Below are 12,703 nucleotides of genomic sequence, written 5' to 3'. Positions count from 1 at the left end.
TCGATAAATCTGTCGATTACTTTCTCGATTAATCAGTGAATCGTTTGGTCCATAAAATATCAGCAATTTTTATATAAACCTTAAAAAATGTTGATTGGTATTCGTCAAACCTGGAAATTTTAACTAAAGCTTTGTGAAAAAGGTCTTTAAGCAAAAGATGTAAATTTATGAAAAGATGTAATTTTAATGTGGCATATAACAGAGCAAAGACAACACTTTTGTTAACCTTTTTTTAATAAATTATTTCAGACATCAACAAAATCAAATGCTGTTGTGATCTAGTTTAAACTAATGTGTATAAAACTGAACAGGTGAAGATTTACTGAATTTCACCAGATGTTGCATCAGATCCAGAAAAAAAATCAAATGGTTAGTAGACACCTGACAGTGCGGGAGTGCAGCAAGTCTTTCAGTAAACACTGTGTAGCATGAAAGTGAAGAATGCTCTGGGAAATCAAATGCACATACACCAGTTAACCAATCAGAATTGGTTTGTTAGTTTAAGAAAAAATGCAGTGTTTCATGTTTTCACTTATGACACAGATCTAGAAGAGGAAGGAAAATGCAGTTTGGGGAAAAAAAAGGAAAAGGACAGAGTTAAGAGTCAGTCAATCTATTAACTTCCGCTGAAGACTTTGGAGACGAGAAAAAGGGAGATGCAACCCTCAGTTAATGTACTTGGCTCCTACAACTGGGGAGGGCCGGATAGTGAGGGTGCGGCTAATCAGCCCTCTACAGGATGAACGGCAGGATGGGAGAGCGGAGTGGAGGGTAGTCGCGGAACTCCTTCAGGTAGCTGCGGTGCTTCCCTTTGGCCCACACAGTCATCTGGATGAAACCCACTAGAGTGAAGAAAGCCACGGGCAGGCACTGTGTCATGAGAGTGAAGCCCAGCCAGGAGCCCAACTGCAACAGGAGGAGGGACATTAAATACAGACAGACACCAGTAGAGGGCGGTAGCTGCAGCTGTAATTAAGTTAAGGTAAGCCAAATAAATGTCAATACAAATGGTAAGAAATGGGACAACTTTTAACTGAAAAACTTCAAGCAGTTAAAGTGAAACATGAAAATGCCACAGTCTATTTACAACTTATCAAATGTCTCACACCAAACTAACTCTTGTAAGCTGCTAGATTTAAGACCGTGTTACCTCATAGGTGTAGTTGGGGCAGGAGACGAGCAAGAAAATCCAGGTGAAGGGATTCTTGGTTGGATAAGGAATCTTCCTGGTCTTGGAGCCTGAATAAAAACAGAAAAATTAAAGGGAACATCACTTTCTTTTCTTTCAGCTTCTCTAGGGGTCAGATAAAAAAAAAAAAAAGTTCAAATTACTTTTCATTTCAGGGAAACCGCTTGCAGTTTCCCTGAAATGAAAAGTAATTTGAACTGACCAACGATGACACACTACACCCCAGTTATATTATGTGCTAGTTATTAGCCACAAGTCTATGAATTTATCAGTTACTTAAAATAATTTGTATTTTAAAAAAGGGAGAGAAGACAACAGACACTAGAGCCACAATAGATAGTTTTGACATGTACAAAGTGTGTGTGTGTGTGTGTGTGTGTGTACCTGGTGGACGGAGGTTCCTCAGAGCAATGTGAATGGAGAAGTTGCCAATCTGACAGAACTGAGAGAGAAAACAATGATTATATCAGATGATGTGGTTTTGGAACAGTGATCTTGATTGCCACTACTGCTGTTGCTGTGATTGTTTTCAACAGAAGACGCATCATGTCCGGTGAAGGAGTTTTTTTATTTATTTATTTTTTTTAATTAAATGTAGGTGTTTCCATTACCAGTTTTTATTGCAATATTTAGGTTTTTGGCATTTCTAGGGGTAACCGAGACACAACTAATGAAATTTGAGAGTCAGGGCCGGTATCTGCAAAAACCCTTTTCAGGACACTAGAAACATTGGAAGTAATTGACAGTACTTAGAATTATGTAAATATAATTATTGTGTATATTTTCAGTCAAATAATATGTGACAAATCATAGAACAACAAAGATTCTTACCAAGAACAGGATGAGGGCCAGTCTAATTTGTGGCTCCCCGTATACTGCAATAATACAGAATAACCTACTGTAAGTAATGATTCAGATGAGTGACAGGAGAGATGTTCGTATATATATACATGTGTAGTTGCACATACACTTACTGGGTGGCGTATACAGTGGGTGGTTGATGTAGTAGGCCATCCATGCCGCAAAGCCCCAGTAGTATGTACAGTTCTAAACGAGGGACATGACAGAAACAGCATCACCAAGATGTTCCGAGATCTTGTGGTGGCAGAGATGCTACTTCACAAACTAAATTATACACACACACTGACAGGACACTGGTGCATGGTAGTAAGAGCTTGAGCAGAGGTATTGTATTCTGACCTTAAAGATGTTGCGTAGTGGCATAGTTCCATGAGAGAAGCGATGAACAAACAGTGTCTCCAGGAGTCTCTTGACATAGTGGAAAGAGTGACACATACAGGCGAGACTGGTGGGGGGAAGCAGACGTGTGTATGAGCCATACTATACTTAGACACAAATGACATCCTACCAATGAGTACACTGCACTGACTGTTTTTTTTTTTTTTTTTTGTCTAGCAGGTTAATGACAAATCAAAGCTTACAGAAAAGGTTTGACATGATGGGGAAAGTGATTATAACTAGGGATGTCCCACTCAGCCTTTTAGGCCCCAATCCAATTAGTTTACTATTGAGCACCTGCCGAAACGCAGTCCTGATCCGATGCGTGTATTTGCCTACCAACACTGTTTGAATGTAGTGGATAAACTCGGGACTAAAATGGTGAAAATATTTCTTTTCTTCATGTTGAACAGCTGGTTTAATACTGCCGTTTACATTTACGCTAAAAACATATTCTGTGCAAGCGTTTTGTGTTAAATGAGTTACCGCGACATACAAATGCTCAACAAGTTGGCAGTTCCCACTTTAATAGTATGGTGTCTGACTTTGTCAGAACCAGTCATCCTCAAGGAGACCAAAACCTGGCCCTAATGATGCAGAACTTCATTTATTTAGGCTGTTCAAATTAATGGAAACCAAAGCAGTGACCGAAGAAGAATAGCCACACAAACCTGTGTGTGGAGGGTACAGAGAAAATAAACGGGGCATAATATTTGATTATGACCAATAATATTAAAAATAGGTGATATGAAACAAGTGATCGAGGTGAGGTAATTGGGATTGCTGATTTCCAGTCAGTTGAAAAATGCCCAGATGGGCTCAGATTTGATACTTGAGATTGGGACCAGGACACCCTTAATTATAACCCAACTTTAAGCCATTTTTTCATGAGTTTGTAAAAGCGTGTTGGAGACACTCACTGTACGACCCAGTGTTTACTGGTGGTAAAATCATATTTGGGTGCGTAAATGAAAGGAACCCTAAAGTAGAACATCAGGTAGATGACCAGAGGACCAGTATACTCCGTCAGAAAGACCTGGAAATAAAAGAGAAGGACAGGTAAGTCGGAGAGTTTAACACTGAAAGATTTATGAACCCCTTGATTTATAAACCCCTTCAATTATTATGTCTCTCCTCTGTTTCCCAGCAGAACTCCCACAAAGGTCTGCCCCTTCTCTTGTTTTACCCAGAGGGAAATCTCAATATAGCTCTACTCAAACACTGGCGTTCCCCTATGTTTGGATGGTTTGGCGTCGTACTCACCGTGACCCAGCTGATCTGAGCTCCCAAGTCTCTGAAGTAGAACGTTGCTGTGGTTCCCACAGGGAGATGCTGCAGAACATCCTCATCCTTCAGAGACTTCCCCTCTGAAAAACACACGGTAAGTCTTACACACTCTTTAACGTTTACAATACGAACAGCTTCGAGCTGATCTGGTAGAATAATGATGTGACATTCACATATAGTGATACATAGTCACACTTGTGCAGACTTACTGGGGTCGAGGCGAATCGACTGTCTGGTTGGGTACCACTGAGGATCTGAAAAGAGGAGGGACTTGATGTCAGGGTTTCTGCATGAATATTTAATTACTACAAGGCTTTAGTTGTCTGCACACAGATTGCACTCACGGCTCTTGTGGAACATGGATTTGATCTCCCCAATGGTGGCATTTGGCTCGACCTACAAATAACACCACATTGAATTAGTGTTGGGACACATACATGGGCAGATAATAACTCCCATTTTCCATTTATGATGGTGATTAGTGGTAAATTTAGCTCTAGCTGAGGCCAAATACTCCATTGACATGGGCTATTTAACAGCTGGTATTAGGGTTTCAGCAAACCTCAGTGTGCACTCCCACCCTCATGCACACACATTACTTTTAGGGCCAGTGCAAAACTTCCTACAACTTAACACCCAAAATCTGATTTTTTTGAAGGGACACAGTGCGTCTCACACTGGACAGACTGGACATACACACAGCCAACACAGCCAAAAGTATGCGACCTTCTGCTGGGCTGCCAGCAAAGGCCTGACTACCCCAAATATAAACACAGTGACAACAAAACAGAAACACGAAGAGCACACAAAGGCAAATTTGGACATGCACACTAAAAACTGGACCGAGGCCGAGTCAGCTGATTTACAGTCATCACCACAATCCCATTGTTTGATCGAGTAGCTTTATCGGTTTGAGTTAAGCCAGTTTATATACCGCATACCTACCTGTTTTAACCCATTTAGTATAAATGGTAAGTAGATTTGTCACGTAAAAGCGAGTTACCGACTGTTTTTAAGGTTTTGATTTAGTCTAATCTCGGTGTTATAATAAAATCAAAAGGTATTTAATATTATCTTAAGTGTTTTTTGTTTTGGTTCATGCATTTGGTGACACTAACAACAAGAATTATCCAAGTTCTAACCAAAAAGGAAGCAAAAAAGGAATAGCTTGGTTGAGAAACAGGACAGTGGTAATATGAAATATAGGGAGACATGGAAGTAACCAGAGTTATACACAGTATAGTATATAAATATGTATATACAGTTGTAGTCTGGTAAATAAAAATAAGTCTTCTGATGTATGGGTAGCAATACTGAACTGAAGAGAATGAAACCAGATAGTTGTCATGTGACTAATACAAGACCATTTGTACATGACATCATGAGAGCAGTACAGACAGCATCCAGTTTCTTTTACGCCTTAATTGGCAGGTATCTCAAACATCATAGCAGTAAATCTGGATCTCTCTGCAGGCCTGGACGAACAGAGCCAAGATCCCTGTGTGAAATGTGGACCTATATTTACATTAAACATTCTATCCAAGCAAAAGGTAAGGAAAGAATCACTAGACGATGAAATTGTGAAAGCATAAAATTGCATGAAGGTGTTGTTTAGTAACGTTTAGTAAAGGCACTCGTAAAGCTACATTTTGGAGTATTCATATATTATCATAAACGATCTGTAATTAATACCCAGGACATTGTTGAACGGCTGTGTGACAAAGACGGATTATCTCGATACTAATGGTTTACCAAAACTGCCCCAAATAGTTTTTTCTTTATATTTAAATAAAGGACTATTAATTGAAGCACACACAAATTCTAGATATCATTAACAGAAACTCAAATCTAGATGGGTTACTGTGCACTGTACATGTCCCGGAGACCACGTGCCATTTACGTGACCCCACCTCCGTCTTTCACTAAACCCATATCCATCACATCTGTGAACTGCCTCTACAAAAGGTGTTAACATAGCACATGCTTTCGCCATGAAAACTCTGCTAAGCCGACAACATGGTATGATCCAGGCAGGATAGCACCTTATACTTTTACGTCTCGTAGAGCAGCCCTCATGACGGCACTATTAACGAACACTAACGCAATACTATACAGCAACAGACCTCACACCAGCAGCACACTAAATCCTCCTAATGTTACAGCATTGGCTTACAAGCAGAGCAGCTAAGTAAAGCTACCTTACACAAAGATAACACAAGTGAGTGACACCAGGTATTAATTATTCCTCATATTCCTGATAAAAAAAACACATTATATGGTTATAAAACAACAGTGATAGTCTTTATTATCACCTGCGAACACACCTTAAGTCCTTTAATTGTCAGTTCTATTGAAAAACAAAAAACCTGCAAAGATGTGTGCACTGTGCTGAAAACATCTTATCGTGATTTTCGTGACAGATATAGTCTTTTTCTTTAATCAATTTTCTTTTTTCAACTTTTATTATGCAATACAAGGATACGAATTTTAAAGACATCAATGGTTCCCAACATGTAGAACCTTTGAAAATTGGCATATAACAAAGAATAATCAAGAATAAAACAATTGCATTGCAACCCCTCTGATTTGCCAACTGCGACTTCAATTTGAAAATGATGAATTGCTCGGCCCTGCTCTGCAACCTCATAGACAGATGTAGTAGAGCTTGACTAAACACAATGATTCATTCAAATTACACAAGGCAACTCCTTTTCATTTTTCCACTTTCGAATGCGTGTTTAACGTGCGAGTGGTATAAAAGACAGATAGCCGAGTAACTCGAGTTTGTTGTATCAATATTGGACACGGAAAAGTGGTATTGTTCCATCCCTAGTTTATGGTTGGTGCCTGGTTTAAAAAGTGATTCACCTTCTGCTCCAACTAATTCTAACACCTGAAACAGAGCAGCTAACAAATCAGCTGCAAGAAAAAAAGAGGAATAGCCACCACCAAACTGACTGTAGCACCTAAGCCAACATTATTATGAGATGATATTCTTTTATATAAATACAATACAGATGGAGAAAAAGGTTTTGGTTCTATTTTCGTGGTGCAACTCCTTCACCTCCATCTGCTGCTTGTGCACACAACATGACGGTCATTCATACATCATGATTTTAGGTGAAAAATATTATTATTGTTATTTCAACACACACACACACACACACACACACACACACACAATGACCATGTGAGTCTCAACCACAGTCTGAGTGAGAACTTTACCTTCTCAAATGTTGAATTTGATCCAACACTACTGTGGACAGTAGAACAGTTGCTAAATAATATTCTGTCTACATTGTTCTATACATATCTGTGCCAAAGTGCCACTGCCTCACCCATATAAGTGACCCCCCAGCAGTGTTGTGTCATACGTGTGAAAGGTGCTTTCACCACGGCAACACACCCACTGACAAACAGCGAGGGCTACAGCAGCTCTGATATGTTCTAGAAAGAGCCTGACGCCCACAAACACACACAGACCTTTGACGCTGGCATAGGACCAGATGTATTGCACCTGTTCTGTTAAGTGAAACTACTAAAAAGACTTTAGGCAGGGATGTAGTTAGTGCAGTTTAAAGTGCATCATGATGAACGTTTGTTATGAATCAATGATAAAAACAACATATGTCTCACCTTGTCCAGAAAGCAGAGCTTGTCCTTGGTCTTGGCATCCAGTATCTCCACCTCAAAGAAAACAACAGCCTTTTTAGCTTTTTTAGCAGGTTTGCGTTTGACGGGGGCTGCAGCTGGCAGTGGGGGAGCCGCCGCTGCCACCCCATTAACTGCCTTTTTACCACCAGTGGCCTCTAGTGCTAGGGCATCCATGTCCACAGTCCACCTCCTGCACTCTGGTTATTCCCTTCTTCCCCTCACTCTTACTCTCAGTCCTCTTATCACTCTCCACTGTCTATCACAGATCCACGCCAAGCCAGAGAGGAGAGAGGCAGCACTCAGCTGTGGAAATGAATCCGTCTCCCCCCCTCCTTCTCTACCCTCCCTTTTCTTCCTCCTCTGTCATTCTCCCACTCTCTCCCTCCCTCTCTCATGCCTTCTCTCCTGGCACGCTGCTTTATTTAACTGCCAGCCGCCCCCTCTGAGAACAGACATTTGCCACATGTGTGTGGACAGTTGCGAACGCAGGAATGCCCAGTATCCCCCTGGCAAAGTGTCCATAATAGATCATCTGTGTATAATCCCACAGAGGAAACTTCTCGAGCAGAAAGCAGCAGCTTCTCAGTTGATTGCCTTGGTTTGGAAACATAACCCCCTCCCTAAAAAAAGACACCTGATGACCTCTGACACCTCTGAAGCCTTGGCTAAGTGGAAAGATAGAGGGGCGCTCAGTTATTATGACAAACAGAAGTCCCCCCCCATTTCCTAATTTGACCCCCCTCCTCTTCTCACTAAATATAAATGTCTGCCACTAGCTCTATGTTGCCCACCCATCTATGCCTGTGTAGTGATGTCGTGGCCTCACTTTTGATCACACTATGCTGTCATTCACTCTCTGACTGACTTCTGTTCATGTGTAAAGCAGCCAACTACAGCACCTGCCCTCAAACACCTGAGAGGCCCAGTTCAGGGTCTCACATCCGCCAGACCTTCCCAACATGTTGCTGCTTAAAACCAAACTGAGCAGTCAGAGCTCCCCTGTCATTGAGGGATGATCATATTCCAGATTAACTCGAGGCTTCCCCCACCCCTTCATTCTCTAATGATGAGCAGTATGGATACAGTTTCCTGCATGAATGAAAGACAGTCACAAGTGGCAAAAAAGACATTTAGGTTCAACATTTTTTTCAACATTAAATATGGACATCAGTGACCAATTTTCACACCACTTTGTTGGTCTGAGCCCCAAAATAAAACTGTATTTGGATTGTATCTTGCCCATTTCAAACTGTTTTGCTGTTCTTTGAAAAAAAAAAAAAAGGGAAAAAAAGTCATGATGCTGATTTAGAACTGGATAAATGAAACACCCATGTCAATTTAAAATGAGCAGGACATATGACACTGGGGTCAGGACTTCATGCAAATAACTTCATCTCACTCTCCTCTGTGCCAGGCATACCCACTGCCACTGTACCTCCCACTTCTCATCTATATAAAGTCTCCGTCTGGCAGTGACAGTCTTTGGTCGTAATGGACAGTTGGGTGAGGGCAAATCTGGGAGAAATATGTTAAAACCTTGACAGCGAACTTCTTTTCTACTTGTTTTGTCAGTACATCAAAAAGGTAAGGGGGGTGGGTTTCATTTTTAATCTGTGAAAAACATTTTAGAGAGTCAATCATAATAAGACATACATGCTGCCAGACTGTGACGGGTGTCAAGTGTAACAGATCACTATGACGCTGATGCAGCTCTCTGGTGCTATCTGGTGTAAATGCAATGAAATTGTGACTTTATAGAATGTTTTTTCTGGGCAGGGGTTCTGTTCAATTCAGCAATGTAAAGGTCTAGTGTATAAACTTTAGGAGGATTTACTGGCAGAAATTCAATACAGTACCCATTTGTACAAGTGTATAACTGATATAAAATTTAGTTTGATTTATGTAGCTTTAAAATAAGCCTTTCACGCTTAAATGGAGTGCACCATCTTGTGCCGCCATGTTTCTACAGTGGCCCAATTGGTTAAACCAGCTAGAGTGTGTGCAGTGTCCTCCAATTGTTGCAATCTGCAGTATCACCATTAGATGTCACTCATTTTTACACACTAGACCTTTAACATAAGAGAATAAAAGCCAGTTTGACTCACTCAATTACATGTATTTATGTTAAAAATGCTGTAATGTATAAAATGTTTTACAGAAACTTTTCTTTCAAACATTTTCTTCATTACAGCATAAAAGAAAATGTACATTGTTGAATAATAATAATTTCAGTTCTCTGGCAACAAATGCCAAAACCTTTGCACCTACACACTGTCGCAGCATGGTGTTACATCATCTGCAAAACTTTGTACTATGGTCATGTGACATATTATCTTGATATCTGCTACATGATGAATCTAGTGGTTATTGCCATTTGTAAAATACACACCTCGTCTGCAACTGTATGAACATGGATTTTTACCTCCAGAATGTGGAGGAATCTAGTGACTCTGACTGAGTCTGACTGTATGTGGACATATCATAAGCCTGAGTAAGACACAGTAGCTTCAGACATGTGTCTAACCTATACAGAACAGTAGTTTTTAAATGCAGCTACTGCAATGGCCACGAGTGATTGAGAGGGTGATAACTAAAGTTGACTGTGTAATGTAAGTCAGGGTTGCCGTAGTGGCCTCAGGTTGACACCAGAGTGAATACCAAATGATAAGTGGTATACAAAGTGTGAATAAAAAAAAAACACTGAATCAAAATAGGTTTCCATGTTCATTTACATTTTATGAAGTAAGGGCGTTTATTACCTAATCGGATTCATCAATGGTGCTCTCAATCAGTTCATTTCATAATTTTAAATGTTGTTTTGACCCTCATAGGTTACAAAAACCACATCTGTTGACAGAAAGAAGGGGAACCGGCACAGCCACTGGTTGGATCAGTTTCTGTCAGACTGCTTCAGATCCTGTCTGGTGGGTTTTAGGTGCTGTGAAACTTCACTTGTTTATGTGGAGGCACTTTCAGTGGAAGAATATGCATTAGGAATCAATGTTTTCCACCCAACAGATAGTTGCAAAAGGGCCTGTAACATTTGATTTGTTAACTGAATAATAATCAAGAAATAAATGGCCAATTATTTTGCTAATATGTTAATTGGTTTGAGTGTTTTTAACTGTGAATATTTTTTGTTTTCTTTGCTCCTCTAGTAGATAGAAGGGAACAGATTTTAGGCACTTTACAAAAGACTCATCTATTGAAATCTACGCCCACTTAAGTCTACAATATCTTTAGAATGTTTGCGGCTTCATCTTGCTGTTGGACACCCTTTTCTTGATGGACACATACGTTTGCGATCCACTCTGTCAGTGATTTTGCATCACGGCACACAGCAGTTGTTAATCCCCTGCTGTCTTATCTGCAACTTCAAATGTGCCATTTCATGACCTATGCATTTGAAACTGAAAGTCACCAAACACAGCAGCAGTAGACTAGCAGCTCCTGTGTCCTTGCAAGCTTAAAAACTTGATTTTCTCTGTGGATTTTAGTGCAGTAGAGTGAGCAGTGTGGCTGGAAAAGGTGGAATTAATTCAAAACCAATAATGTAACTAAAATACAAAACTACTCATGTACTTGTCAGTTTCATGTCAGTATTTCCTTCCGGTAGCCATGTTGTCTGAGCCCCAGGCTGAGGCATGAGGGCAGGGGCGTCAATGCCTCATACAACCACACATACAACGAAAAACGACCTTTCCCTTTAATTATTAGTATTATGAAATATCTTTTAATTGCAGCTCCAGTCACACTTTTCCTTTACTCCACTGAGAAGTCCCTGGTTTGACCATGTCAACATTAACACTGAGTCTTCTGTAAAGCACTGATTATCCTCTAAGCCGTGATAGTGGCTGGGCTGAGATGTCCCACTTGACTGTTCACCTGCATTATTGGGTAATAACGAGATAGGAAGCGCCATGAGTCGTTCCAGCCAGAGAAGGCGTTAATGCTGAGCATTAGCACACATACACACACAGATAAACATTACATAGCGAATAGTGGCGGCCATCGCAAACACACTGCACAGCAATGATTTTGCCGTTGGTGTGGCTGTAGATTTACTTTAAACGTGACCGTTGTAAGTAAATATAACTCATTACCGTGGCCGGGATGTCACAATAGCCCGACCATAGCAACCAGCCCGCGGCGGGTAGTGTTGCTGCAGCGTGCGAGCCTCACTGTCCATGGTTAAGCCCCTAAATTTAGACTCTTATGTTGGTTTTAACATTCACACATGTCACATAAAAATCCATAATGGATGCAACTCATTCGAATTTGGCTCCACCAAACGTCCCATTATAGGTTTACGGTTTCATTGACACCACTTACCTCGTAGTGCTTCATCTTGGCAGCGCACGGCCCTTCCTCAAAATCACCGCTGACTGACAGAGCAGCGACCAATCAGTGAGTGAGTGAGTGAGTGATATACAACCGCTGAGGCTACATAAGGCGGGCGTTATTTGTGCGCCGCAGCCAATCAAAAACGTCCAACGTCAGAGGAGCACGCCCCCTACTCTCGACGCTGTGTCCAATCAGATTTAAGCAAACGGAAAGGTCACGGTTTAGTTTTTGTTTTTTTTGTTGCTTTTATTACATTTATTGAACATCACAGCACTTGACAAATATACACAGACACAATACACTTATAATAATAAAAAGTGTGAAAATGAATGAAAAATAACTTTTTTTTAGTGCTTACTTGACCAACCACGCCTGGCACCAGGAAGATGTGTGTGTGTTGCTGTTTTTTAAATAAAGTGGCTGAGGACTTCAAAAGTATCATCAGACGGACTTGATGTTGATCTTAAACCCAAAGCAATGGCAGCCTTTTTCTGGAGTACAGGCACAAAACACTGTAGATTACTCAAAACACAGGGACATATTTGCTTTACAACACTAGTAGCTCGCAGAAGAGCTTGAACGCTTGGACAGCTGGAAATGATATAGTTATTATACACACACAGATATATATGTACATATATATATATTTATGTATATACAATTATTCTTCAATAAAAAAAACTATTCAACACAAAAATTGTGAAGTGGCATCTGTTTTCATAACCTAACCATAAGTGATACTTTGAAAACAAAAACTTTAAAATACATTTTTTTTAATTGTTTGGCTTTTCGTAGCCTTAGACATACTTAGACACACACATTGACACCCACTTAGGTGCGTGTGAAATGTGTGAATATAATTCATACATATAATATAAAATATAATTATGATCAGAGGTGGAAAGTAATGAATTACATTTACTGGTGTTACTGTAACTGAAAAGGTTTTTTGTGCTTGCACTTTTTAATGTAATTTTTAAAAGTATGTTT

The 12,703-nt window shown here is 40.2% G+C and overlaps 1 protein-coding gene and 1 long non-coding RNA gene across 4 annotated transcripts; one reads left to right on the top strand and one right to left on the bottom strand.

Annotated features, from left to right (window-relative positions):
• Window positions 1-216: 216 nt before the first annotated feature.
• Window positions 217-11,802, bottom strand: tecrb (trans-2,3-enoyl-CoA reductase b). 3 transcript variants are annotated; one of them, XM_058640580.1, is made up of 12 exons: window positions 11,702-11,802; window positions 7,352-7,402; window positions 4,060-4,111; window positions 3,925-3,969; window positions 3,692-3,795; window positions 3,349-3,464; window positions 2,390-2,495; window positions 2,158-2,236; window positions 2,021-2,064; window positions 1,574-1,631; window positions 1,151-1,239; window positions 217-906 (listed from the first exon to the last, which is right to left on the bottom strand). In XM_058640580.1, the coding sequence occupies exons 1-12, from the start codon at window positions 11,714-11,716 to the stop codon at window positions 733-735; spliced, it is 933 nt and encodes a 310-aa protein (XP_058496563.1). In that variant the 5' UTR covers window positions 11,717-11,802; the 3' UTR covers window positions 217-732. The 3 variants fall into 3 exon arrangements, with proteins under 3 accessions (XP_058496563.1, XP_058496564.1, XP_058496562.1); XM_058640581.1 differs by having other exon boundaries at window positions 2,164-2,236; XM_058640579.1 differs by lacking the exon at window positions 11,702-11,802 and having other exon boundaries at window positions 2,164-2,236; window positions 7,352-7,668.
• LOC131466951 (uncharacterized) lies at window positions 5,200-10,468 on the top strand. Its single transcript, XR_009241464.1, has 3 exons — window positions 5,200-5,265; window positions 8,784-8,953; window positions 10,201-10,468. It is a non-coding gene; the product is annotated as an uncharacterized LOC131466951 (long non-coding RNA).
• Window positions 11,803-12,703: the final 901 nt, after the last annotated feature.

This window comes from Solea solea, chromosome 10 (assembly GCF_958295425.1).
Source record: "Solea solea chromosome 10, fSolSol10.1, whole genome shotgun sequence".
Taxonomy (NCBI): Eukaryota; Metazoa; Chordata; class Actinopteri; order Pleuronectiformes; family Soleidae; genus Solea; species Solea solea.
This window is presented reverse-complemented; position numbering and strand designations above follow the sequence as displayed.

What these genes read in the sequence shown, in the direction of transcription:
- tecrb (XM_058640579.1), bottom strand. Translation starts at nt 7,543, where the DNA reads ATGGATGCCCTAGCACTAGAGGCCACTGGTGGTAAAAAGGCAGTTAAT. An exon ending in AGCTCTGCTTTCTGGACAAG is followed by an intron (nt 4,112 to 7,351) that starts GTGAGACATATG and finishes TGTTATTTGTAG; the next exon opens with GTCGAGCCAAATGCCACCAT. An exon ending in GTCGATTCGCCTCGACCCCA is followed by an intron (nt 3,796 to 3,924) that starts GTAAGTCTGCAC and finishes TGTGTTTTTCAG; the next exon opens with AGGGGAAGTCTCTGAAGGAT.